Consider the following 27,232-nt stretch of genomic DNA (forward strand, 5'->3'; position numbering starts at 1 on the left):
AGCAGAAGCTGTGTTCCACTCACCAGCAGTCCCAAAATCCTGCGGCGGGGGTCGTGGGTAGCTGGCGGGTGTCAGGCAACCCTGAGCTCCCGCTACCCCGGCGCTGATCCAGCCGGATGAGGCCTGTGGCCCTACTCAGGCCGGTTTCTTCGAGGCAAATTTTTAATTTCAATTTTTGTAGGAGAGAGGAACGTGGGCCAAGGTTTATAATTTGGAAATAAAATGCTACTTGGTAAACTCTGAACACACGTTTTTTCTCTAGCTTCACTGTGTCTTGTGACATTTACACCAGGAGGTTGGAAGGCAGAATAAAGGGAATTCGTATTAGTCATGGCTTGTAGGCATGAGCTACCTGCATGAGGGTCCCTAGCCTGACACTTGTCCATCAACTTTCAGATTCTGGGCAAGTCTTTCTAGTGTGAGGATTATTCTTCATTCACAATGGCTGTATTCAGTGCCCAACATGACAGTATTGGGGTGGTCATCATGGGGCCAGGAGAGGGCTCCTAACCACAGCTGTCCTGGTGCCCACTGAAGCAAGGGCAGGATGGCCTAAGCCAATTTTCCAGTGTGCCACAGTTTCCTAGTCAGAAGGGCGTTGATGGTGGAGGCACGTACAGCCTGATGTTTATTAAACATTTACTATGATGTCACCTGCAATGCTGCAGTTTGCTTCTAAGTGTCAGGCAGAACTGGCTCCGATGTGTGAAGGTTCATCCCTGAGATATAATGCACCTCACAGCACAGGGTACTGGGGAGAGTAGGGATGGGGTTTGGTGGAAAATCTTCTTTTGATAACAGAAATTCACTGGGACCTCTGGACACCCCACTTCAGTATTTCATGGAAATCATTTAGAAGTCTAAGCAGAAATTCTGCTTATTAAATAGCATCCTTGCTGTGGTGTCTGATCTGAGGAGAGGAAAATAGTAGAATTACCCTCAAGGTTTCTCTGTGAGCCATCGGCTTACAACTGCCCTCAGCATGCTAGAACTGCATGAATGAATGAAAAGTGGGTATTTTGGAGGCAATCTATAAAGATTTCCCATTTGAAGCAAAATTTTACAATTGAAATACTTTCTGCTTTCAATTGCAATCTTCTGAGATATCTAGAGTAATTATTTCAAACATTCTACTTTAGAATGTTTTCTTTATGAGTTGCTATAGCAATCATACACACACACACACACACACACACACACACACACACACACACACACACACACACACACACACACACACACACACACACAGCTAATCTCAGCACTCAGGGGACTGAGGCAGGAGGATAGCAAAGTTCACATCAGCCTGGGCTTTATAATGAGGTCAGGTTTGCCTAGGCTACAAAGTGAGGTGAGACTCTTGGTCTCAGAGACATACACAGAAAGACAGAAAGAAAGACACTTCAAGAAATAGATTAAGGCAGAATTTTGGGGGGGGGGAAATGTATGATTTTGAAGTATTCTACCAAATAAATGCCATTATTCAGATTTTTAATGTTCTTTCTGATATTGAATCAGAAACAAACCTGTAGTCTACAGGCAAACCCCTCCTCTCTGGCAGCCAGAGCAGAGCGAGGAAATAGAAACTTAATTGCTATTTGTTTTTCCTTTCGTTGGACACACTTTGCTCTGATCTGTGTCAAGCCATTGCTTTGTGCTTTGACTTAGAACATGCAGCAGCCCCACCCATTCTGCACACCCATCCTGCCTTACACTGCACTTCAGGACTGGCTCTTGGATGTTCCCCTGTGGGTTCACAGCTGTGACCTGCAGCCATCTGTGCCCAGGAATGCACTACAGATCGTGACCTTTCACCTTTCAGTGAGTTACGGTGGGAAGCGTGCTACGTGTTCAGCTTGGTGTCTACCATGCTCTATGCTCTGCACCTCCACCCAAGCATGAGTCAGACATTCATATGCTCCTGTCTGCTCTTTGCATCTGAACAGTGTGGGCCTTCTCCGTGGCTGCCTCTGAAACCCATGATGCTTCTCAAAGGCCCCTGTGCTATGAATACATGGCTTAGACCAGTGGTTCTCAACCTTCCTAATGCTGCAACCCTTTAATATGATTGAGGTGACCTCCGACCCTAAGATTATTTTTGTTGCTACTATATAACTAATTTTATTACTCTTAGGGATTGTGATGTGATAGCTGGTATGGAAGATATCTGATATGTGACCCCTGTGAAAGGGTCATTCTACACCCTGGGGGTCATGACCCTCAGGTTGACAACCACTAGAGGTGCTTTCACCACCTTGCAGGTGTTAGAGTCTCCCATTCATCCATTGCCTGTCTGCTCACTCACATGATCACTACCCCCTTTCCTCCTTCATCCCCTCCCTATGTAGTTCATTCACTTACTCCCTCCATCCCTCTCTCCATCTGTCCTTCCCTCCCTCCCTCCCTTCCTACCTCCTTGGTCTCACACATTCACCAGCCACTCACTCACTCACTCACTCACTCACTCACTCACTCACTCACTCACTCACTCATTCACTCTCTTACTCTTTGGTTTAATTATTCACTCATCCACCATATGATGTGACAGACAAGGCTCTAAAGAGCCCATAGACCCACAGAGGAGATAGATACACACGAGATGCGCTGTGCAGCAAGTGTGTTGGAAATGTCACGAACAAGTCCATGTTGGGGACCACCCCCTCCCCATCTTCTCTAAGAATCATGTACAATGGGAGATGTGTGACTCCAGCACTGGGCAGAGGGGTGGCTTGGTAACCTGTGAAGGAGAGCAGAGATGGAAGGCACGTGGGATCTCTGAGGGTGGGGATGGCTGTGGAGCGAGGATCCTAGCCTAAGTAGGGTGGTTGGGCCTGATATTGGAGGCCTCAAGTGTCAACATGATTGGTCATATTCTCAGGTCATGGGCAGCCTTGACTAGACCTGAGAAATTTAAAATATGACCCCTTTCTTTGGTAAAAGAAATAATTAAAGCAAAAAGGGTAAAGTTCGCTTTAATAATAGAGACCCAGCAGACGGGCTACTTATGAGACAATACTTTAAAAATCTTACTGCCTAGCTTTATCATCACTGAAAACCCTTTAGGGTGTTCTTATTTTTTAGGATGTCAACTCTAAAATGGCTGTTTCCCCCTCTCAGACCCAAGAGCCCTTCTCTCCTCTCTTCACAGTGGACACATCTGTCTGTCTTGACTAGCTGTCCCATGGTGGTAAGCGAGTCCTCACCTTAGGTTCCCACTTTTCTACTCATAAACATGCCTTGTCTGTAACACAGGGGCTTCCTTTTTGGTTTATGCTGTCCCTGTCTCCCATCTTTCCTCACCTCTCCCTTCTTTTTCTATAGGCTCCATAAACAAAAATGCATGCTCTGAGCTCTATCACAGAGAGGCATGATTGATAGCACACACTGTCTCTGCATGTCCTTTAGATGAGTCCACAGCTTGCCTGAAACAGTAATGCCCTTTAAAGTCTTTTATATCATCAGGCGGAGCATTAAGCTAGTCTGCCTGAGTCTCCAGCGGCTATACCTCACTCAGCGGGGCTGATCACCAGTGTGCCTGCCTGTTTGCCCAAGAGCCAGGCAATGGATGCTTGTGGGCAGGGCTGTACACCCGCACAGCACCTAACTAGTGGTCTTAGGAAAGCTCTTCAGTCCACAGCACCTTTACCCCTTTGGCTGTAGAAAGAAATTTAGCTGTAATGCACTGGCTTTGAGAACAGCTTTTTACATTGGGGCACAATTCAAGGCTCCAGAAGTTTCCAATTTTAACTGTAAGAGGTACATGCTCTGTAGATAGACACATCCTTCATACAGGACCCCCACCGCCACCCCCCAAAAATCCCCTCTTAAGGCCCACAGTAATATCTGTCTCTTTCCAATAGCCAAATGCAAGTAGATGATGGAACAATTGGCTGAAACTTCAGAGCCTCTATTCATGGCAGACTGAGCCAGCTTCTGTCTGTAGCACGGCTGGGATGTGTACAGGGTTAGGACATGCTGAGAGACTTTCATTGTACAGTGTGTGGTGCTCACAGGAGCGGGCTGGTCACAGAGACTGAGGATGGCTCAGTCACACTCCCACGATACATAATCTGTCCTGCTGCCCGCTGCAAATCCAGCTCATTGGCCAGGGCTGAAAAAGCTGACACACAGGGCCTCCCCGCATTAACCCATGTTAATACCTGAGGTGGTATGTACTCTCTCAGTGGAAACCTACTTCTGAGACATGTGGTCATCATTTCATGAGACGGTCAATAGGAGAAAGAAGAGAAAGGAAAGAGAAGAAAGGGGAAAGGAAGAGAAGGGAGGCAAGGAGAGGGGAAAATGGGAAGGAAGAGAAAACTATGCTTTGAAAGAAATACAGACCAGAAGCAGTAGGTACGTCTTCATAGAAGTACAGATCCAATAACAGTTCCCTAGATAAAGCTGCATTTGGCCCATTGCCAAGTACATCTCCAAGCAAATGGCTAATTTCCAGTGTATCTTGCCCACATGAAAGCGCCAGAACTTGCATATCTGTGGGACAGTGGCAACTCGAAGCACTGGTCTGTGACACTATCACCTCCTTCATTGATAAAGTTTACCTTTAAGGCAAGCTCTGCTCTGGGTCAGGGAATCCCACACCAAGCTAAACAGCAACCAGACTGTATCTATGACACAGTCAGAGACTGCCTGGGAGGCAGCTGCTTCCAAGGCTCATGTCCATGGTCAGGAAACCCAGGTGCTTTCTCGAGGGTAGCAGCTAGCTAATACACAGTGAGGTTTCTCTTTATCCTGCTATTGTGTACCATAGAACTACACAGCACTGTCTTTACTTCTAAGAAGCACTTAGACGTTTTCTGCTGTGATGAAGCCATAGCACTCAGTCAGGGTGCATCAGACTCACTATCTGCATGACACTGAACCTAGGGACCTTGATCAAATTCTAAGGGCAAAATAAGTAAAACAGAGCAACTTCATTCTTTTGTGATAGACAATTAACCACATAGGAATTTAAATTATGGATATCAAACATGCTTATGTCATGCAACAGTATTTCAATGATGGGCCAAGTGTATGTGTAATGACTCTTCTAAGACTTTGAGTAGTTAGAGACATCACAGCCAGCTTAGTTCATATAAGTATATTCCATGATAATTTCCCAATGGCAAAACTATCCAAGGACATAGGTCTCAGGATGAATTCTGGTCATCTAGCAACCATGGGCATATTAGATGTGTCTACACACATATATACATATAGATGCCTTTCAAATCTAATTTGAAAAAGAAAGTTTTTTTTTTTTAAATAAAATGTTAGTATCCTGGCATCATGACAAGAGTAACGATGCTTACATACTAAGAAAAGTATCAAAGACACATGCGTTGGTTGGCTCAGTTTACCTTCCAGGTAACCCTGATACTCTGAGATGAGGTGGGTTCCAAGTGAACTTCCTGAGGTGGACCATCAGGAGCTGTAGGGACCAAAATCACATAGGCAGGTTAGATACAGGTACAAAGTAGGACACAAGCTACTGGCCCCTATGTCTGGCATAGGGAAGCTTGTCCTCAGGAGCAGCAGGCAAAAGCATTAGATTCAGTGTACAGTATTTGCTTTCTGTTTATTCACTCATGGGCAATGAACCCCAGGGTCCTGTCCTTGTACCCCTCCTCAGTATGCCTTTGGCTATATGATTAATAGCCCCAAGTTAGATGAAGTAAGGGGTAAACAAGGAAACACACACACACACACCACATTAAACAACTCTGTGCTGTAGGGGAGGATCCTTCTCTGCTTCTAGAAGACTTAAGCGATGTGGAGTTGGGATTCCTCAAGGTGCTTGGGGCAGGACTCCTCTGTGGAGATGTCTATGATGACTCTAGGTCCACATGCTTTACAGTTAAAGGTTCTCATGAGGCAGGAGCTCAGGGCACATATGGAGATGACGCCGAGCTTGTCATTTGTGACAATCCATTTCTATCCGATGTGGCTGTGTAGTAGTGAGAGTTACACCAGTTAGAGTTGGGCAGTTCATACCTGAGATGTGTTAGTATATGGAAAGTGGTTTCCAACCCAGTTTTTATTCTCTAAATCAGAGCTAGCAGAGATTGATGAGACAAAAGAGCCATTTCTGCCAGTGTGGAGACAGCAGGGTGCCGATAAGAAAAAGCCACAAGGGAGGCAAGAGCTGATCACAAAGTGGTCATAGGTGAAGGGAGGGTAAAGTGCTCAAAGGCTGGGTCCAGGCAGACCTTGGTGCAGAGGAAGATGGTTTCCTTCTGCTCAAAGGGATTAGTGTAGTGGTGGCCTTGTTAGTGTCGTGGTGTCCTTGCAAGTGTGGAGCTTGTGGCTTTCCTGCTAGGCTCCATTGGCCCTGCTGGTTTATATAAGTTATATAACATCTCTGTGACTCAGTTTCCTTTCTATGTCATAGGATAAACTTATATCATAGGGATGCAATGAAAACAATAAACAAAAAATAAGTATGATACTGTAATTATAATTTTTTAGGAGGGAGGACGTAAGCCAGAAAGTACACGAGTAAACTTCAAGAAATACCATCTGGTTGAGGACAGAAGTGGCCCTGGAGCAGGACAGCTGTACATAAGAGAGGTAGATTGTTTTTTTTTTTTCTCTTGTAAGGAAGCAGGTATAAACATCATTGTCTCTTTACTCAAAACAGACAGAAAAAGACCAACAACAGTTGGGTCATCTATAAAACAGCAGAAAACATATGCTCATGCTTATGTGTACTTTAAACCATTTGTAGGGGATTCAGGACACCTAACACAACATAAGGGCCCTGCCAAGAGTTGTGATTCTGTGTTGTTTATGGAATAATGCCAGAAGAAAAGTGTATATGTATACATTTCAGATGCAATCTTTAAAACTTTCTTTCTAACCTGAAGTTTGAACCTGCAGATACAGACCTCGGGGATTCTGAGGGTTGACTCTGTATGACAGGAAGACTGAGTATTAAAATCAAAGCAGTAAAGAAAGGGCTGAAGGCTGCAGGCTCACAGCAAAAGCTTAGTGGCTGTAGCCCATGGAAATGAGTGTGCTCTGCTGCTCAGAGTCAGGGACCTCCGCCCCTGGGCTGGGGACAGGCTGAGGAAAATAACTCTTTAGGAGACTATCTTCTTTTTATTTTATTTTATTAATTTTATTAAAAAATTATAAATTTTATTAATTTTATTATTTATTTTATATTATTTTATTTTAGGAGACAGTGAGTGAGGGGTAAAGTGTCACTGGCTGGATATGGATAGGCAGGGGACAGAGGAAGTACTATACCTGCTGCTCAGAAAGTCAACTAGTCTAGAGACTACAGAAGTCAGTTTCAAGAATCCTCATTGAACTAAAAGCAGACCCCTACCACACAGGCTGGCTACCTGCTTCCAGGTGTTTACCCAACAGACACCAAGTCACCATGCCACAGGGACATTTGTTCATCCATGGTTTTTCTGTTGTTTTTGTTTTTGTTTATTTGTTTGTTTGTTTGTTTGATGTGTATAAGTTCATTATATCTGTCTTCAGATACACCAAAAGAGGGCATCAGATTCCCATTACAGATGGTTGTAAGCCACCGTGTGTTGCTTGGGAATTGAACTCAGGTCCTCTGGAAGAGCAGTCAGTATTCTTAACCTCTGAGCCATCTCTCCAGCCCCCCTCCCATTCATGTTACCTACAACACTATTCATGATAATTATGTTATGGAACCAACCTAGGCATCCATCACTAGAGGGATGGATGGAGATACTGTGGCTTAGATACATGGTAGTATTCTACTCGCCCTCTCAGAGAACAAAGCAAGGAAGGCTGACCACATTAAGCAAATACATTCTATCTCAGGACAATAATCGCACATTTTTCTCCTGTGCCAGTCAGAGAGTTTAAATAGAAAAATGAAACTGGATCTGTATAGATAGCATGAAAAAAATGTAGCTGTCTAGGAGAGCAGAGGGGATGAATGGGAGGGTCAGGCTAAGAGGAGGGTGGGGTAGGTAAACTAAAAACATACTGCATGGAAATGGCCTTGTGCAGCCCCGTTTAATAAAATAACACAAGAGAGATATGAGAAAGATGGATGTCCAAGCTGCTAGTCAGTGAGAAGACAGGAGGTGGAGAGCTACCAGGAAATGGGGACAGAAGGACAGCTGAGTCCCATAGGACAGGATTTGTAAGAGGGACAAAGGACAATTGCAGCAGTGCCAGGTGTCAACCCCAGAAAACAGTGCGCCCTGTGTTCTACTGCTAAGAATCTAAGGGCCAGTGGGGATTTTTCCATGCTTGAGGACTGCACAGAGGAGGAGGAACTTCAGCCCAAGGCGCCTGCTAACTAACTCATGTTTCGTTCCCAGGAGGGTTCAGGCATTCCGTGAGCTCTGCCACCAGTTTGTCCTCTGCTGTCTCTGTCAGTATCCGGGACCCCTTAGCCTGGCACCCTGCTATAGCCTGGCCTCAAATCCTATCCCACTTTCTGCTATGTTACCAAACATTAATTCTGGCCTTGACTTGGACTCTTTAAACTGAGGCATGGCTCCAAGTATTCGGAAGCTCCCACATGTCCTGGTCACTCCCTGGAGAGAGTCCTTCTACCATTTACTTCATATTCTTCTGTTCATGTGCATCTTCCCCATGTCCAGGGCCTCAACAGAATAAAGTTCACAGGCTCTGGACAGCTTAGATGGAGTCTTTGCCCTTCAGCTTTAACTTCCCTCTGTCAAATCTGCCCTTGCCTGGGAGCCTCCATAGCTGTTATTTCTACGTAGGCACACATCCACGCATCCAAGACCCTAGCATCCAAGTCTTCTGTGCTTTTGGTCTCCTATGGTCTCTCAGGAGCTGAGTCCAGAGGGACTCCTTTTCTGGAAGGGATAGAGCTCTTTGCAATTGTGAGACCAGAGCCCCTTCCTTCTCCTCAACAGGTCCAGGCTCAGCGGTATATCTGGGGCACTGGGGCCTGTGGGTTTACTAATCTATTTGTAAAAAAGACTCTCCTAGCATCAAAGTTACTTCCCAGCATCCAGTCACTGGAACTTTACTGTCAGAGCCTTGTCTCTGATTTTTGTAAATCAAATATTTCATGAGGAAACTTGTTGTCAGACCTGATTTTAAAAATCAAACAAACAAACAAACAAACAAACAACCCATGGAATAGATTTCTTTTCACATCAGCAACAGAAAAGCACGTGGTTTCCCCATTAAAATTGTTCTTTTTTAAAAAAGATTTTTTAAACTGTTTTTAATTGCATATATGTGCATGTGCATTGTTATGGGTATGTGCACATAAATTCAGTACCTACAGAGGCCAGTGGCATCAAACCCCCTGGGGCTGAAGTTACAGGTCATCTTGAGTAACCTGGCATCAATGGTGCGAGCTAAGCTTTGGACCATTGTAAAAGAGATTGAGCCATAATCTCTCTAGACTTCATCAAAATCATTCTTGAAAAAACATCTTTGAGCTGACCTTGTCAACTCTAATAGGGTCTCCACTTCCTCTCTTCTGTTTGAAGGTTACAAAGAGAACTAACTGTTGTTTCTGAAACATTATGAGAAAGCCACTTTAGTCATACAAAGGATTCGTTTAATATAAACCTTACTGAGCTTCCAAAGGCTCTTATATCACCATGGACAACTTCTGTAAAATGAGGTCAAGGCAGAGGGAATTCCTAAAACTGAAATGGACCCAGAAACTCACAAGTTGCCCTACTTATTGCACCAAATTTAAAAATCATGCTGGTATTTGATAATTAAGAATTGGTTTACACACCCCAAAACCAAAGTTATAACATAACATGGAGTGTTTTAAAATTTTTAAATATTTAGTTTTATTTTTATATGTCTATGTACTTTATGTGTGTGTGTGCCATTGTGTATACATGCTCATATGTATAGGTAAATACACATGAGTGCAGGTGTCCAGAAGAGAATGTTAGATCCTTTGGAGTTGGAGTTACAGGCAGTTGTGATCCACACAACATAGGTTTTAGGAACTGAACGTGGGTCCTTCCCAAGAGCTGCAAGCACTCTTAACAGCTGAGTCATTTCTCCATCCCTGAGAAGGTTTTTTGTTTGTTTGTTTGTGTTTCTCATATTAGAATACACAGAAGTTTCCCCACATTTTTGCCAGGTCCATAGCAAGACGATGTTCACTCATCCTGTTTGGCTAAACACATCAAGGAGAGATCCACTTGACTGTGGCATTTCTTTCTTCTCCCAGCCATTCTCTGCCCACTGGCTGGCTTGCACGGGTTCCTCCTGATCTGGCCATACCCTGTCCAATGAGCTTCCCTCTCTTGACAGCCCATTGCCTCTTAAAGAGCAGCGAGGTATCAGGATCTCAAAACATTCTTTCTCCCACAGAAATAGCCAAGCTACAACCAGAGTTTGTTGATTGAGCTGGGGATAAGCTTCCTGATGAGTCTCCCTCACAAACGTCTGTCTCTGCCTTCCTGGTTGGGAGTTGATGAGTACCTACTACAAGTCAGGTCAATGTGGAGAAGAGGACTGGTGACCATTTAGCACTGTCCTTGGTAGCTAGGTGGTGTATCTAGTCTCAGAGCCCATCACCTCAGGAGTGAAGAAAGTGAATGTATCCATGTCCTAGCTTCCTAGAGACAGTTGGATATTTTCTAGCCATAGAGAGAAACAAAGTTATTTTGTTTGCAGGAAAACAGCAACAGAGAAAACCTTTGTAGGTGTATTAAGCCAGTCCAAGAAAGACAAATGTCATGTGTTTTTCCTCATTTGTGTTCCCTTGATTTTATAATGATACACAGTCATGCCTGTATATGTGACAGAGGGGAAACTGACTAGCAGTTCAAACTGAAATGTATATGTATATGTATATGTATATGTATATGTATATGTATATGTATATGTATATGTATATGTATATGTATATGTATATGTATATATGAAAGACTTTATACAGTAGGTTAGGATCAAATAAAAGACTCTGTATGATCTCACATGCAGATTTCTGTCTGTAGGCGCTGGGTATGTGAAAACAAGTTGTTTTTGTGGGAAAAGTTGTCAAGACTCTGCTCAATGAAAACATGAAAATCATATTTTTCAGAGACTGAATTCATGTAAAGCTACTGATGGATTAAGAACTCATTCATCTAGACTATTTACTCAGTAATATCATGTGCCAAACACTGTTCTAGGGCGTAAGATGGAGGAAGAATAACCACAGGCTACTGTTGTTGTGCATGTGAGAGAGGGATGGGAGTAAACCAAAAGCAGAGACCAGAAAATTCTGGTACTGATCAGGCTACTTTATAGAGAGTATTGGGGAAGGGGGAGAATCCTAATAGGGTGAGACAGGATGTTTAGAGGTTATAATTAGGCAGAGAGTGGAAAGTTGTGAGGGAGAAGGGGGAAGACCTCTCTAGAATATTCTAGAATGTTTCCAGAGCATCCAAAATTAGCATCAAGATGATGCTCCCATGCATAAGGAACAGCAAGAGTGCTGGTGATTTCTCTAGGATTAGTTTCTAAGGTTCTCCCCCAGGGAAAAGTAAACCGGATGGTAATTAACAAAACAAAACAAAAAAGGATGTGGCTAAAGGCACTGTCACCTACAAGGCATGGCTGGCCCATCCTCAGAGCAGATCTGCTGGGAAGCCAGTGCTCTGTGGTGACCTCTCTGAAACCCAAACCGTCTATCTCGTGCTCTTCTGTGAAAACACTGTGACATTCAAGGGGCCTCAGCATAATTGAACTTCCACATTGCCATCCGGATTCATAATGAAGATGATAAAGGGATCAGCCACCCTACACACTCAGTCACCGACACTCAGGGTCATACAACCTCAGGGTCCAGCTGCTGATGGGAAGTGGCTCTCTGGCAAGGGTCAGTCACAGTGTGACATGTCTGATCCTTATCACAGAGCCCTGGGAAGTCAGCGGCACTTCTGGTCCATTAAGAGTTGATCTTGTCAACTCTGATAGTGTTTCTACTTACTCTAACTTATTTTGGGGGCATACGGGGGAGTCAAGAAGAGTGTGCTAAATGGTGCGATCTTTGCTACATATTTGCTTTCCGAGGTCAAGTGCATTTAAGTGGTGTGATTATTCACGTGGACGCTTTCACATAAAAATACCCTGGAGTTGAGGCTCAGAGCAATAATATTTCCAACATTAGGAAGGAGCGCTGTGCTAATGGTAGCAATTCTTTCTTCAGGCAGCTTTGTGATGTATGCTGCGGGGATCTTAAATCAATTTCCCGGGGGTGCAAATGTGTAAGTTCAAGGTCTTCAAACTTTTTCACAAAGGCTGATAATTTGCCTCTATGCAATCTCTGTTACATTTTCCTCTTCTTAATTTTTAAAAAGAGATTATTTGGTAATTTCTTATACAAACACAATATGCTTAGCTCATATTATTCTTTTCACTAGGTTAATGGGTAGAATTTGACCTCCTTGGTTAAGTTTGACTGTGCTCCAACCAAGGAATGGAAGGACTGTTATAATCAGCAGGTCCATCAGAGGGGATCCTTGCACTGGACTCCAGTTAAGAGCTGTCAGGTGCAGAGGACCAACAGCAGTTGCTAGAATAGATGGTGATAAGTGTCCAGATTTGAAATAGTGACACCTCACTCGAGGCACAAGTACTCAAAAGATCCCACTGGAGCTCTCTGTAGATTATGACCCAAGACATGGGAGGGAGCAGGGAAGATGACTCCTTTGGTAGAGGTCAGAGCTGGGGTCGAAGGGTCGCACTCCATCTTGCCTCTTGTTCTTTTAGCCTGCTTGCTTTGCCCTTAGCCGCTTTTATCTTTTCTGTCTGAATCTCTCATTTCCATCTTTTCAAGCTACCCTAATAAGAAAACACACAGCTAAGTATCTCCCAAGAACCAGGGCTTCAATCTGTATAGAAATTGGTTTCTAGAATCTCAGATGTCAATATGAAGGCACACCAGAAGATTGTATTTTGACAAAAGTGTAGATGTGCCTTTCCCCTGTGTCCTTACGAGGTGGAAGGGGCCAGTGAACTCTCTCGGGCCTGGTATAAAGGATTCCTTCTATTCATAATGACACAATCCTCATGGCCTATTCAGCTCCTTATGACCCTACCTCTTACTAAAAGGAGATGGGGAATTGGTGAATTTGGGGAAATATCAGCATTCAGAACCTAACACCCTTCATAATCTTCAGTGTGGATTTAACACTACATGTATTTTCTTACTACACACACAAACCATACTGTTATATCATATTAAAATGTATATTCAGTACATATACACAGACACACAGACACAAACACACAGAGATGCACACACACATAGACATACACACCCATGTACACATAAGACACAGACACATAGACACACACAGGCATACACACAGAGATACACACACACATATGCACACACATATACACAGACACATACATACACACAGGCACACACATACACACACATACACATACACAGGCACAGACAAGCACAAACACATACACACACACTCTACAGTAAGAACTCTCCTTTCATACTAGGAACACACATAGCTGGGACATAAATAGCAAATACTTTCTGGTGTTCTGGAGTCATGGCATAGCTCAGGACACTGGGGTTCATGGAGAAGTGACAGTAAACCTTATCTGCTATTGTCATCAAGTTCCTTGACCTGAAATAGCAAGACTTGAACGTGAAGTCCACCCAGGGATGAGATAAGTAACTTCACAGGGTAGTAATGTCTCTGACCTGGCTCTTCTAGGAAAAGCACAGAGAAGAAGAGGCAAAGTTTGGAAGGTTTAGCAGAGTGGGGAGGAAGTACACACAGCAAAGGGCCAGAGGTCAGAGGTCAGAGTGTGTCTGGGGGTTGCTGCCTGTAGCTTCAAAGTAGTTGAGAGGGGTGGGTACCCAGGGCTAAGCACCTCACAAACGTGTTCTCAGCAGATATAATGGGTGCTTTAGGTGCCTAGCAGTAGGGTGCTACAAGACTATAGCTTCCAGGAGCATCCAGCCAATGTTCATTGCTTGACAAACTCTTTATTTTCAGGAAAGCATCAGAAAGGTCCACAAAGACATGCCTTTGGCCATCAATTACTTTAGGAGATGGCTGTGTGGCTGTGGCATCTGCAGACATCACAGTCAGTTCTAAGGAGAGACTGCAGGTTTGTGACGCTGGTGGTATTCCATCCATGAGTCACACATGGAAAATGATTTTCTGATTTTAGTCATGCAAATCCTGCCCCAAGATAAAGCCTTTCTACTAGTCTATTCTCTTTCTTGCTTTATCTGAACGTCAAACCAGATCCCAATCAGGGCTGCCCAAGCCAGCACCCAGGTAACAGCCAAGAGCCTAGTCAGTCAGCTAAAGGAGACAGACTCCATTTCTGTCTGCACAGAGACCGAGCAGCTGCCCTCCAGACCAGCACCCAGTGCTGTTCACCTGGCCTCCTGGCTGCAGGCAGGGATGCTGCCATGGCAACCGAAGGCTGCTGCAGAAGTGAGGAGGAAAGGACACAGCACACAACAGCATCAGTGCTCTTAATGACCATCAGCAGGAGTAGCTTCAAGAGATGGTGCTGGGAAGACTGAGTGACAGGGAGGTGAGAGGCAGGAAGAAGCTGAGCATGTAGTCAACGGCTACATTTTCTGTTGAATGATATGGAAAACATATCCTCTGAATAGCCAGTGTACTGTAATTCCAGAAAGTTAGGGATAAGGTAAACATTTTAATAAGATTCTGTTATTCGGTTTTGTTTTTTTGTTTTTTGTTTTTTACTGAAATATATGTCCACACCCATTTTCTATTTTTTTTCTGACCAAATCAAAGTATGTCCAGAACTCAGAATTTGGTTTTCCAGTGGTTAAGTATGTGTGCATGAGGAGGAAAATGCTCTAATCATATCATACACAGAGATAATTCAGGAATTAAAAGTACAGCACCCTGTCACACACCCTTAAAAACGATGTTCAAGATTGGATATCTATCTTCCTGTACTGAGAAACAGGCTCTGGCTTATGGCTGCACTACCGTGAACACACACAATCTGGTTTGATCTTGGAAGTTAAGCAGGGTCAGACCTAGTTAGTATGTGGATAGGAGAAATGGACACCATACTGCCCACACATTTAAACTTATTTCCTCAAGAGTAAAACTGACCACATAACAAAGGCTTACGACAATGTGGCTGGGCTGGTTCAGAAATCACACCTCTTAGAATCTAACATGGGAAAGTAATCTTTAAAAAGTGGCTGATGAAAGATGTTAGGGTGCTCATGGTGGTAGGACTGGCAGGCCCAACTGTGTGGGACACATTAAATATATGGTAAGAAATGCTACTATGAATCACAGAAAAGTATTTCAGAGATACAAGCACAATGACTATGCATATACAGGGTAGAGGGAAGCCAATAGTGACCTGGCTGGAAGTTGACACCAACTTCTAGGTGAGTAACAGTCACTGGAAGATGATAGATGATGTTCTGACCTTGGGTCAAACCTATGAACATTTCTGATTGGTGATGGAAAACCAACCGAGGAAGGTTTGAGTGTTTGTCAATCTTCCCCCACTCCCCCCAAGAAACAAGCCAGACATTGGCTCCTTACTTCCCCGTAACAGAAGCTACAAAATATTGTCTTCTTTTGCTCTTCCACAGGACAGGCTCACGTCAGCATCCAAAGGCTACCACCTAGGTTTTCAGTCCTCCACCACCCAGTTGATTGCATCCAGTCATGAAGTAGACATGTAGTCTCTTTGTACACACATGTGGATATGTGTGTACACTGGTGAACATACATGAATATATGCATGAGTGGTGAAACAGATCACAGAAATGATCTAGAAGATTCTGTCAACATGGCCCTGTGTTAGTTCTAGGTGAAAGGGTAGTTAGTAGGAGTAGCTTTGTCTGTGTCAAAATGCTTATGTGTATCTTCAAAGTTTTCAACATTTAATAAGGAATAATTCATCGTGGCGAAGGACAATCAGCGACGCTATCCATCATTAAATAACCAGAACCTCTCCACTTGCCCACAGACACACTCTTGGAGTTTCTGATTTCAGTATTCTTCTTTCTCCCACACTTAATCTCATGGGTTTTGGGAAGATACTTAGTGTCTCCCCATCAACTTGGGTCCAGTACATTAGAACCAAGGGATTGTACAATGCCATGACCCTTTGAGTCCCCCAGCATTGTTAGCCTAATGTTTTCCATTCATATTTCTGTATCAAGAACCTTGGCCATCTGAGTATCAAGCAATGACCTCAAAACTTGCCCAAGATGCCATGAGCATTTCCTTAGGCCATGGGAAGCCCACATCAAAGAATTTCACCAGGAGTGGGGAAAGGTCTAATTCTAAGTGTCTGAGTTACAAGAGTGAACTTCTGGGTGGCAGGCTCTAACCGGTGCCACCTACCTGCCTCATCCGCCGTGATGGTGATCTCGTTGCTGGGCTCACTCTTGCCAATCCGGTTCTTGGCGTACATGCGGATGCTGTAGGTGGAGGAAGGGTGGATATCAATGATGGTGGCCGAGTTCAGCTGAGGGGAAACATCTTTGGTTCTTTGAGCAGAATCCCAGGAGTCTTTTGGGTTTTGTTTTTCAAAAAAGAAGAGATAGAGATGTGAGTTTTTTTCCTCTGCCTTTGAAAGTTCACAATAGGAATAAAATAAAAATAATAAAACTAAAAACAAAGAAAAGAAGAAAGAAAAAAATACCCCCAAAGCGAAATCTCAATACAATGTTTCCAGCTTCTTGTCTGAACTGGTCATCAGAGGGGACATGGGGTCACAAACTTATTTCCCATGCCAATGGGTAAAGGACTGAGGTGAGCTCAGTACAGGAGGAACCTTGAACAAACATAGAATGGATGTCTGGGGGAGAGAGCAGAATGGGAGACACAGAGGTGGATGCCAGTTCTGCAGAAGCCTCAGACACACACACACACACACACACACACACACACACACACACACACATGAGCTTATTCTACAGTGTATGGTGACAAGCTCCATATACTTTAGACATTGCTTCCCTGCCAGCCCCTAGATATAAAAGATACAAAATCACAGCAAAACTCTTAGCCATACCTGACCTTTTCTTCCCAAATCAAGTGTGATAAAACTAAGATCATTCTGCATATGCCTGTTCAACCTTGGTGCTAATCCGACAAAGCGAACACCTTGATCAACCTTAATTCTTAAAACTCATCTTATTCTGATTCTTTTGTGGCAGGAATTCTTATTTCAACCTTGGGGACTTTGAATGCCAGTGCCTGCCTATTGTGAAGAGATATGGAATATGTGGCAGTTTGAGCAGAAGGATTTTTAGGGCTTTGGTTGAAGATGATGAGGTCATCCAAGTTTCAGAAGGGTTGGACAGTTGACTAAGGTTGGGTAGTCATTAGCAAGTGTGGGTTGTAGGAGAAAAGATACCCTGAGACCATGAGTGGAGAGGATGTATACCCATCTCCCACTCCCAAGTCCTCTCTTGTGATGTCCAACACACTTGAGTGGCAGAAGTCACACTTGCCATCGAGTGTGCATTACCAGTGCTCACTCAGTGCCTGGCAGGAGGAAGAGCATGGTAAACACGTGATATATAAGTGAGTGTACAAAGGGAATGTCCACAGACACCAGCATCCTGGCAATGCCAACACCTTTGTCACACTAGTGATAAGCAAAAGGGGGCTACCTTTCCCTGAGGTAAATCAATACTTGAAACAGAAACACATGGCTTCAGACTGCTTGTAAGTCTCTTGCTTCTTGGGAAATCACACATAGCGTCAATGGATCATCATTATGGACGTGTAAAGATCATCACTAGCAAAGTGCAAAGTACAGGCATCTTTTGAGTTGGGAAGACTGAGGTAGGGTACTCTGACAGGGAGAGAATGTGGCTAAACACTGAATTATGAGATTTGATAGAGGATGAATGACGGGAAATTTTATTACAGTGAAATGATGTCCGATGAGGAACCTGTCAGAGGGAAAGCCAGGCCTCATGAAGATGCTTTGATGAAGGGAGGAATCGCCAGCATTGCAAGACACAAAGAAGTGTGGGAGGAAGCATACACTGGGCTGGCTGAAGGCTCTATTAAGATAAGATGAAAGTTTCTGGAAGAGTAAGGGCCAACAGAAACAACCATTTCCACTGCAGGCATGTATATGGGCTGTGGAAGAGACTGAGAGCCTGGGCAGGCAAATGAATGCCGTCTCCTCCTCCTCCTCCTCCTCCTCCTCCTCCTCTTCCTCTTCCTCCTTCTAGCCTCCCCATCTACATGAGGGCAAGGAGGGAATGATTGTACATAATGCTCAGGACTCAGCAGTTACTAGCTATAGGTTTCTTTGACCCAGCCTAATTCCTGTAAGTGTCTATTTGCCAAACAACCTTCCAATATGATTCAAAAGACCACAGCTTTTTCAGAATTCACTTTTTACCTATAGAAAACAGCATCTATCCAGACACTGAACCAGGATAAGGGTAAGATGTTTCCACAGAAATTCTATTGCTTGCTCCTGCAGCTGTCTCCAAGTATTCCCCACTCAGGTTTCTAGCCCCAGACTTAGGTTTGCAGCCACACTTTGCAGTCTGTGTACTCCAAGGATATCAATCTGGATTCTGCTGCAATTTTCCTAGTTATATTTGCATTTTAACTTGTGATCCCATTTTCCCTTCAGGGCACTGGGCTGGGCACCACATAAATACAGGCTTTTGTTCCAGTGATTCCTGAGTCTGTGTGGACATTGGAACCCCAAGGTCTGATGGCTTCTGTGTTTTCAAGCTTATTGATCTCAGTCTCAGGGTTACTGTGCTTATGGACCCTTGTAGTATAATACTTTACCATCTGGGCCATCCCAATAGAATTCAAAGCAACTGTCTCATTTGATTAAACTCTCAGGACACTCTGACAAACCAAGGATTTGATTTTCAGTGTGAAACTCCAGGTGCAATAGTAAAACAGCAGCGGTGGCTTAAAGAGATATGGCTAACGGCCAAAGGTAAAAATGAACATGGGTGTTTGATACTCCTAGAGATGGAAGAATTGTAAAAGGCTTTAACATAAGGAGACAGATGAAAGGAAGACTAGGGTGAAGGCACTGGCACAGGGACACTGGAAAATATCTCCCTGGGATGATAGCCCTGTTGAAGCTGCAGAAGGAGGAGGCTTGGACTATCTAGGCAAACCCTATTATCTAAGGACTAACACAGAAGTGATGCCAACCAAGGCAGGGTGCAAGGCGCTGACCAAGGTGCTGAAGTTCCCCATAATCTGGGAGGTGGGAGAGGAAAGGGGCCAGGGGAACAGACCTAGGTCTAAAAAGAACTTCAGCACCCAAGGAGAAGAGAAGGTTTCAGATGTAATAACCACAGCACAGTCCACTGAGTGGGGGAAGGGCTACCTGAGCAGATGCTGGGGAACTGTTACAAAGACCAGAGTGTCCACGTAGAGATGTAGTTTCTCCAAGAACCAAAAGAAAGGAGGAATCAGAGCACCAGGGAGCTCCTGGCAAGAAAGAAGACAGAGTGGGAGATACCTACCCTCCTATGTTTACTTCCTACTAGCTGATACTACGGTTTTGTTCTGGGTGTTTCCAGACTGGGTGGTCACAGAGGCAGACATGGATATGGACTCTATAATATCATTATTATTTTGGTAAACAAAAAACCAAGGACACTCATCTATCTTCAAGTCATGGAAGGAGGGTCATTTGGCTAAGAGGTGATGGATAGGTTGAGGAAGCCCTGTGTGGGTGAACCACAGATCTGCTGAGTTCATGTTTCCTGGACTGGATTGATCCAGCCTTGACTGACACACTGGCAAGAAGGCTCTTTGTTAAGAATGTGAAAGGCTTTTCCTACACTGGTGGGATGTAGATTTTTAAAGAAAATTTATGGACCATAGATGAAAGTTCCATTGCAAGACAATATCACTGCTCCAAATGATGGAGCCATGGTTCTGTGAACATTATGAGCTGAGCATGTGTACCAGGAATCCTGGAGCACAGAGGGACACTGTGAAGAACTGGCCAGAGGCATGTCACAAGGAGATTCCAAGGGGACAGATGCTCAGTAAAGAGAAGATATTAACTAGTTAGGAGCCCAGCGAGAATTGCAGGATTATAGATAGAGAAGAGAGATGGGTGGTTAGGGAAGACTTCTTGGAAGGGGTGGGTTTTCTACGAATTTAGCTTATATTATAGCAATGAGATTCACACACTCAGAAGTTACTGAGGAAGGACATAACTCATGAAGATGCTGACAGACACATGGATTACAGAATTGAGTGCAGCCTCTACCTACAAGAAAAGAACAGCTTCTCCCGTTCTCCCTCCACCAGGGCTTTCTACTCTAAGGCTAAAATATGTGAAACAAGGAATGTTTCTTCCATATTCTATGGACACTAGAAAGCACACAAAATATATTCTATGCACACTAGACAATGTACCAAGTGCTGGGGACCCTGAAGAAAGAAGAAAAGCAGAGAGCCAGACTCTGAGAAACTTCTAAGACACTCGAGGAGGGATGTGCAGTGAGGTTTCTTAGATGGTGATGTTCCCATCAAGATGAGCCTTTGGGAACCTACATTTTGTAGCCATTTCCATGCATGTTTAAGCAATACAAAAGGTAGCTCTGGTCAGCAGTGGGCCATGTATCAGACAATGAGTGAAGTATTTTAAGTGCACATTTGTCTTAAAGACAACTTAACATCCATTGCCCATCAGGTATCAGAACAATGGGCAGTGTGGAAATAGACCTAGTAGGCAGAGGGGGCCCAACCAGCTTCCAGGGTAGTGGAGTGACACACATGAATGAATATGGCAGTTAATACACACAGAGATGCACACCTGATGATATGTTACAGGGACAGTCATGATAAGGGAGCACTGAGGAGGAGGAGGGGCCCCATGGTCCAGGGGAGTTAAGTCTTCCTGCCAGAGGCAAACCTGTTTTCTGCTATGGTTTTCTCTTTAACAGATAAGGTCAGCATAAGGGAGTCAGGTAGAGGAATAGCAAGGTGAAGCTCAGACCAACAGAGGGCCAGCATGAGCTGGATCCTAATGCTCCCTGCTGTTGGTTTGAGTGGGTACCAATAGTTGTCAGGGGGACCCTCCCTGAAGGTAGCAGAAACCTGGTCTGTTCCTCAGTGGGAATTTGCAGTATGTTCCACACTCAGGAACACAGGCAGCTGCTGATCAGCCCATGGGAAGGCAGGGGTTCCCCTGCTACCTGGCTCCTGTTGAATGACTCCATGCCTGCCTGCATCTCTGTGGGCTCTCATCACTACCACCTGTTTCTAGGTAAGTTTCTGTCTTGTTTCACTGTTTCGTGCATGTGACACTCCAATCTGCAACTGTAAGAGCAGCAAGCTGGGCCACCTCCTTGTGTTTATGTGTGCCTCAAACCGGCTATCTTAGACCTGATCCTTAACCACTGGTCCACATTTGACACCTGCTATGACTGCTATGAGCAGTCTTCAAAGTCTGCTTTTCCTAATTCCTCATTCTGGTTAATCCTGATTCTATCATGGTGCACTACTAGTGAGATATCTCGCCCTCTGGAAATGCAACTGCTTTTTCCTAGCTGTCTTGAGTTTGATTTGTTGGTACAGCTCAGCTCAAAAGAGACCAAATCAGTCCCGACAGGGTAATCTGAAGCAATGCATGGGCTTCGGAAAAAAACAAAAACAAAAAAACAAAAAACAACAAAACCAAACCAAACCCACTGCTGTGCCTCTGAGAATCCTATTAGCCCTTCCCATGCAGATGGTTCCCTACTTCATATCTTCTATAAGACAGTAAGATTCTGACTAGAGGCCACAGTGGTGTTCCCCTGTCAGTCCAGGGAGACTGTAAGATCCAAAGAAGGCTGTAGTGGCCCTGGAAAAGGACAAGAGAAGATGCCTGTCATAGTGTAGATATCTGGGTCAAATTTACATGTGTGCTGTAGACTGACTGAAAGCTCTGTGACCTAGCCCTAGTGCATTTCCAGGGGCCTGTTATAGAGTCACTGTCACATGCAGGAGGATTAGCCTTCATCATTCTGCATACTATTACTATATGCCATATCTGGCAGACACTGGCATTGCAGGAGTCCGGGGCTCCGGATGGGAGACCCAGGCTAGGACTTTAGGTCCTGCCTGAAGAAGTAGATGGTAAGGAGGCTGTTGACTGGGAAAGACTGTAACAGAAGCCTATTTCTTTTGGTACCCACAGGCATGTCTGAGGTGGTAGGGATTCCTACAAAGACCAGTAAGGACCAAGACTGAGGTCTAGTCAGGTTACTAAGAAAGGGTAAACCTGGACACAGAAAGAAACCTGGACACATTCATGCCAGGGATGGACCAGATGGGAATAATGCTCTGAAACTCGAGAGTTGTGTAGAGGAGGAGCTGTGGACATATGATAAAGAAACAAAGGAGACAGGGGGGTGAGTGAGGAGGAGGTAAAGCGAGGGGGAGTGAAAGGCTTACCTGATTTATTTTTGCATTCAATGTCATAGCCTGTGATAGGGCTGTTGCCATCGAACCCCATGGTCCACCTGAGCGTGATTGTGCGAGCTTTGACATCTTTGATCTCAATCTCGGGAGGATCTGGGGGTTCTGTGCCATCAACAGAAAGACTGGGGTTAGTTCAAATCAAGCCTGGGCATAAACTCTAGTGGAAGACCTGGCTACAGCTTGCATACTTCTGTAGCATTAGGCATCTGCAGGTGCTGCCCGGTGGGTTGGTATTGTTTTTTTCCTGATTAGATAGAAGGCATTGCCTCACTTCTCCAAGAGATTCTGTTTCTAGCCCGTGTGGCACCAGGATAGACCTGGAGGACATAAGTGCCACTACTCTGACTCACAGAACATTCATCCCCAGATGCTGGACTTCCATTTCAGTTTTCTAGCGTACAAGTTCCCAAGGAGTGGAAAGCACTGGCCAAGCTCGTCTACATTCAGCCTGAGGTCTGGCCTCTCACCTGCCCTGGTCCCCGCCAGGGCTTTGCTCCCCATGTTTCAGGGCTTCACCCTGACATGATCACAGCCTCTGATAAAGTCCAGATTTATGCCAATTTCCTGCAGAGCCAAGATTTCCTGAGAGATCAAACTGTTCCCAGCTGACTGGGTCTGCAATGCTGCCTGATGTCAGCACACCTTGTCTCGAAATGGCCACACACTTCCTTCTGTCATGCCTGCCTTACCTTGTACTGTGAGTTGAATTATTCCACGGTCCTCCCCGTACGAATTGATAGCATGGCAGGAGAAGAAACCGGAATCTTCTCTCACTGTTGGCAAAATCTGCAACCAAAGCAGAAAAGTGCTCACTTTAGTTACTAACTTGAGCTGGAGATCAGCCATCATGGCTTCTGGTAGGAAAATAGGCTTTTACCCTTTCCCTCCTTCCTCCCAACTTCAGCACTCAGTCATTACTTACAAACATGGACACATACACAACATAAACAGAGACACATATAAAGATTCCCATTTCTACATGGACACACACAGATACGCACTCACATATATGGACACACAGATACACAGACATATCCATACTCACACACATTAAAACACATAAATACATACAGACGCACAAACAACATATTCATGGGCACAGGAACACTCATACACACATACCCTACATGGAAACACTGTTACATATTGTTTCCCATTCACACCCATGGGTATACAGAGAGACATACAGAGATACACACACATTCACAGAATCACTCAGATGTGTACTTAGACACAAACCATAGCACACGCACATATCCATTCCCACATGTACACACAAGCTCACAGACACAGACTCGGCCTCACATATGCACTCACACACAAACACACTGACAGAGGCATACTCACCCACAGGCCAACACATGCTGATACACACTGGCATACAAATGCACACACGTGTCTATACACTCTGAAGGAAAACTGCTTCCATGTGTGGACTGAATGTGTGACTCACATGAGCTTCTGTGAGTGGGCCCATATACTCCATATACTTCCCTCTTTTTCTGAGTGGTATGATTTTAAAGAACCACGCATAATGGACATCTATGATTGTGTCAGCCCTCTGAACCTACCTCTCTGTTCCCACAGATGCAGCGCTATGTTTTTTATTCCCACCATTTCTTGTCAGAATTTTCTAAACAGCCGTTCTGCACACTGTGTTTGCTATTTTGAGCAAATCACAGGCTGGGTTCAAGAGTATGGGGAATATATTATGTGTGACCTCTATGGTGTCCATAGAAATGATTATCTTTTATATCTTCCAGAAGACATCTTCATATCTGCTGTCTATGGGAACTGAGGCATGGCTGTCCAGCCAGCATCCTTGGGACCGCACTAGTATTCTATACCATAAAGCTTAGGAACTGCATGCCAGAGACAAAGCCACTGTCTGTTCTAAGCACATAGCTTCAAGCTTCTGCCATGTCTGTACCAGCCCTCTGTAAAAGCATTGCTTAGACAATCACCTACATTGCTGGAGAAAGAACAGACATGCTTCCTCCAGGCGCCTGTGAGTCTAGATTAATGACAGTATATTCTCTATGTTGGATTTCTCCAAATAAGCAAAATATTTTTTAAAAACCTTATATTATTTGCAGTTACATGTATATGTGTGGGGACATGTGTACATGTGTGCACGAGCCCATGGAGACAACAAGAAGGTATTGGGTCCCCTAGGTCTGGAGTTATAGATGGTTGTGAGCCACCTAATACGGGTGCTAGGAACTGAATCTAGGTCTTCTGAAGAATCAGTTTGACTCTTAACTGCTGAGCTATCTCCCAAGTTCTGAAAAAAAATTTTATTGTGGTATTCATTTTGTCTCAAAGGTCTTAATATATATTGTAGAATGTTAAACATACTGTCACCCCCTCTGAGGACAACTATCATGGGAGACTTCTTTCTCAGTGCTTAATTATTTGTTTGTGGACTGTGACTGTAAAGAACTACTTCTGAAGGTTATTCAGTGACCTTGTCTTGTGTAGATGGGCAGAGGGATGGAGTGTCACCAGGAAATCCCAGCAGGATATTCACAAATCATTACCACCATGTGCTCAGCCATGTGAGAGGGCTGACTAACTGTCGCAGGACACCCTGCCCCATTCTACCACAGCTGGCATTTTTTACCTGCAGTGTAGATATCACTTCCTCTCCCACCTCCTTGGTGGATACCAGGTAACGGGCCATTTCAGGGTTAATGATCCTGTCCTCTTTCTCCCAGCGGACAATGATGGGCTTCTCCCCATGGGCTGTGCAGCTCATTTCCTTCCTTTGACCCTGAGTGGCCAGGGTGGTGTTGGGGTAAGAGGTTATCATGGCAGGAACTAAAAACCGAAGAAGATAGGCCTTGCTCAGTAAAAGTGCACTCATGATTCTCCCACCATCACATTCAGCTAAAAGAGACACTTCTTGGAAATAAAATTTGTTCAAGAAACTGTTGAGGAGGAACCAGGAGGGACAACAGAAAGGACACTGGTGGAGAAACAAAGCTGGCCCACCAGAGCCCAGGGCAGAAAATGCCTTGCAGGTTCATATTCAAGGGGCCGCAGTTTCATTCCAAGCCTGTTGGGGGCAGATGTGAGCCGTGGGTGTGGCCTATGTCACCAGCGCACACAGGCAAATGGAGGTGGGGTTGGGGAGGAGAGGCCAGGTACCTGGACACACAGTGGGGGCAGGGACTGGGGGACAGATTGACATAATTTACATCAGTCCTGGCAATTAATTACTTCTCACACTCTTCATGGCTCACACCTCTGACCAACTTTGCAAATCTCTATCAAATCTTTCCCCCAAAGACCTCAAACCTACCTCCTTCCATGACTTGCAACAGAGGCTCACCCCCAAATTACTGAAAAAAGGGAGGCAACCTTTATTCATGAAACTTTGCATTTCTGTTCTTTTACTAAAACCTAATCTGTAGGTTTCTGACCTTAGCAGTGGGTGACATGACTCCACTCTCAACTATGCAAACAATCTGGCATTCTGACAGCCTATTTCAAAACGTTATCTTTCTAAATTCACTCCTAAGTTACAAGAAAATTAGAGGGAAACATGGGTCAAAACCAAACTGGATCCTGGAAAGCTATAAGGGATACACGTATTGATGTTTCAGGTATCTGGGGGGTCTTGTCATAGTGCTGGGGATTATCTGAGAGGCAGATAATCCTTACCCAGACATCCTTACCCAGGTGCTTGAGAGCCTTAGACCAAATGAGAAACAAAGTCAAATAAGACCTCCAAAGGGCAAAGTGTACAAACAGGCCTGGCTTGTGCGACAGGCAAAGACACCTCCTCCTCTGAGAGCCTGTCACTCTTCCAGCCTGACTAGATTTGCAGGAACCTCAGGCTGGACAGTTAACGTGAGATGACCTTCCTTTGCTAGCAGGCTTGGTGAACTCAGCAAAAAGCAAACGAGAAAGGGTACACCTTGGAAGGGTGTGACCGTCCTTCTGCTCTGCTGTCATTCTGTCAGATAAAGGGGTCATGCACTCTCACAATTACAAGCACAAAGCAACCTGTATGAATGAGAGTCAGCCTCTCAATGACTCAAGATACAGAAAGATCAGATGCGGATTCTGAAATGTCTAGAGAATGAATGAATACATACACACACACACACACACACACATAGGCATGTTTTAAAACATGGGGAAAGGATGCAATGTTTTCAAAGGGACCAGGATCTTTGAAATCTACCAAAAGCAAATCCATGATTTATCTGCATGTTTCATTCCCAGGGAGAAAGAGTCCTCCCCCCCCCCCACCCTGCCCTGCTAAAGGTCAAACTTTAAATTTGTGTTCTTCCAAGATTCATGAGGTTTTGAACTTTCATTGTTTAGCTTTGGGGCTTCTCAGATATCATTAGTGAGGGCGGGTCTGCTGAGCTACAGCCTGCTCTTAGGTGACGTCCCTTACATCTCCAATGAACTTTCCTACACAGATCCATAGCCTGAGGTTTCTGTGGGACATGGATTTGTGGGGAGGTTGGGTCTACTCAACAAGTATGTTTAATTTATCCAATGCTCACACATATTGTACATATACAATACTAATTACACATGTAGATATACAAATATTGCATATAACATATAAATACATATATAATATGCAACCTGAAAAGAACTTTGTGGAGTCAAATATCCTCTACCAGATTGATTTTTAACTAGAATTTACATTATTCTAGAAAGAATCCTTCTGCCTAACTCCAGTAACTTCTCTCTGTCTATCCCAAGGTCTAGTGAATCATTGACTTACATTCCACTTTTAAAATTAATTTAGCTTTTATATATTTATTTTGTGTGCTACTCTCTCTCTCTCT

At 44.3% G+C, this 27,232-nt stretch overlaps 1 protein-coding gene across 2 annotated transcripts in view; it reads right to left on the reverse strand.

The window, feature by feature from the left end:
* Positions 1–27,232, reverse strand: part of Dscam (DS cell adhesion molecule) — a 577,624-nt gene that overhangs the window by 106,354 nt on the left and 444,038 nt on the right. The window contains exons 12-16 of one of the 2 annotated variants that reach the window (XM_021184771.2): positions 25,042–25,238; positions 23,108–23,204; positions 22,392–22,520; positions 16,335–16,502; positions 5,361–5,431 (exon numbers count right to left, since the gene is read on the reverse strand). In XM_021184771.2, the coding sequence (XP_021040430.1) occupies positions 5,361–5,431; positions 16,335–16,502; positions 22,392–22,520; positions 23,108–23,204; positions 25,042–25,238 (662 nt within the window). The remainder of the gene's footprint in view (positions 1–5,360; positions 5,432–16,334; positions 16,503–22,391; positions 22,521–23,107; positions 23,205–25,041; positions 25,239–27,232) is intronic. The other variant, XM_029470764.1, reaches the window with a different exon arrangement.

This window comes from Mus caroli, chromosome 16, assembly GCF_900094665.2.
Source record: "Mus caroli chromosome 16, CAROLI_EIJ_v1.1, whole genome shotgun sequence".
Classification (NCBI taxonomy): domain Eukaryota; kingdom Metazoa; phylum Chordata; class Mammalia; order Rodentia; family Muridae; genus Mus; species Mus caroli.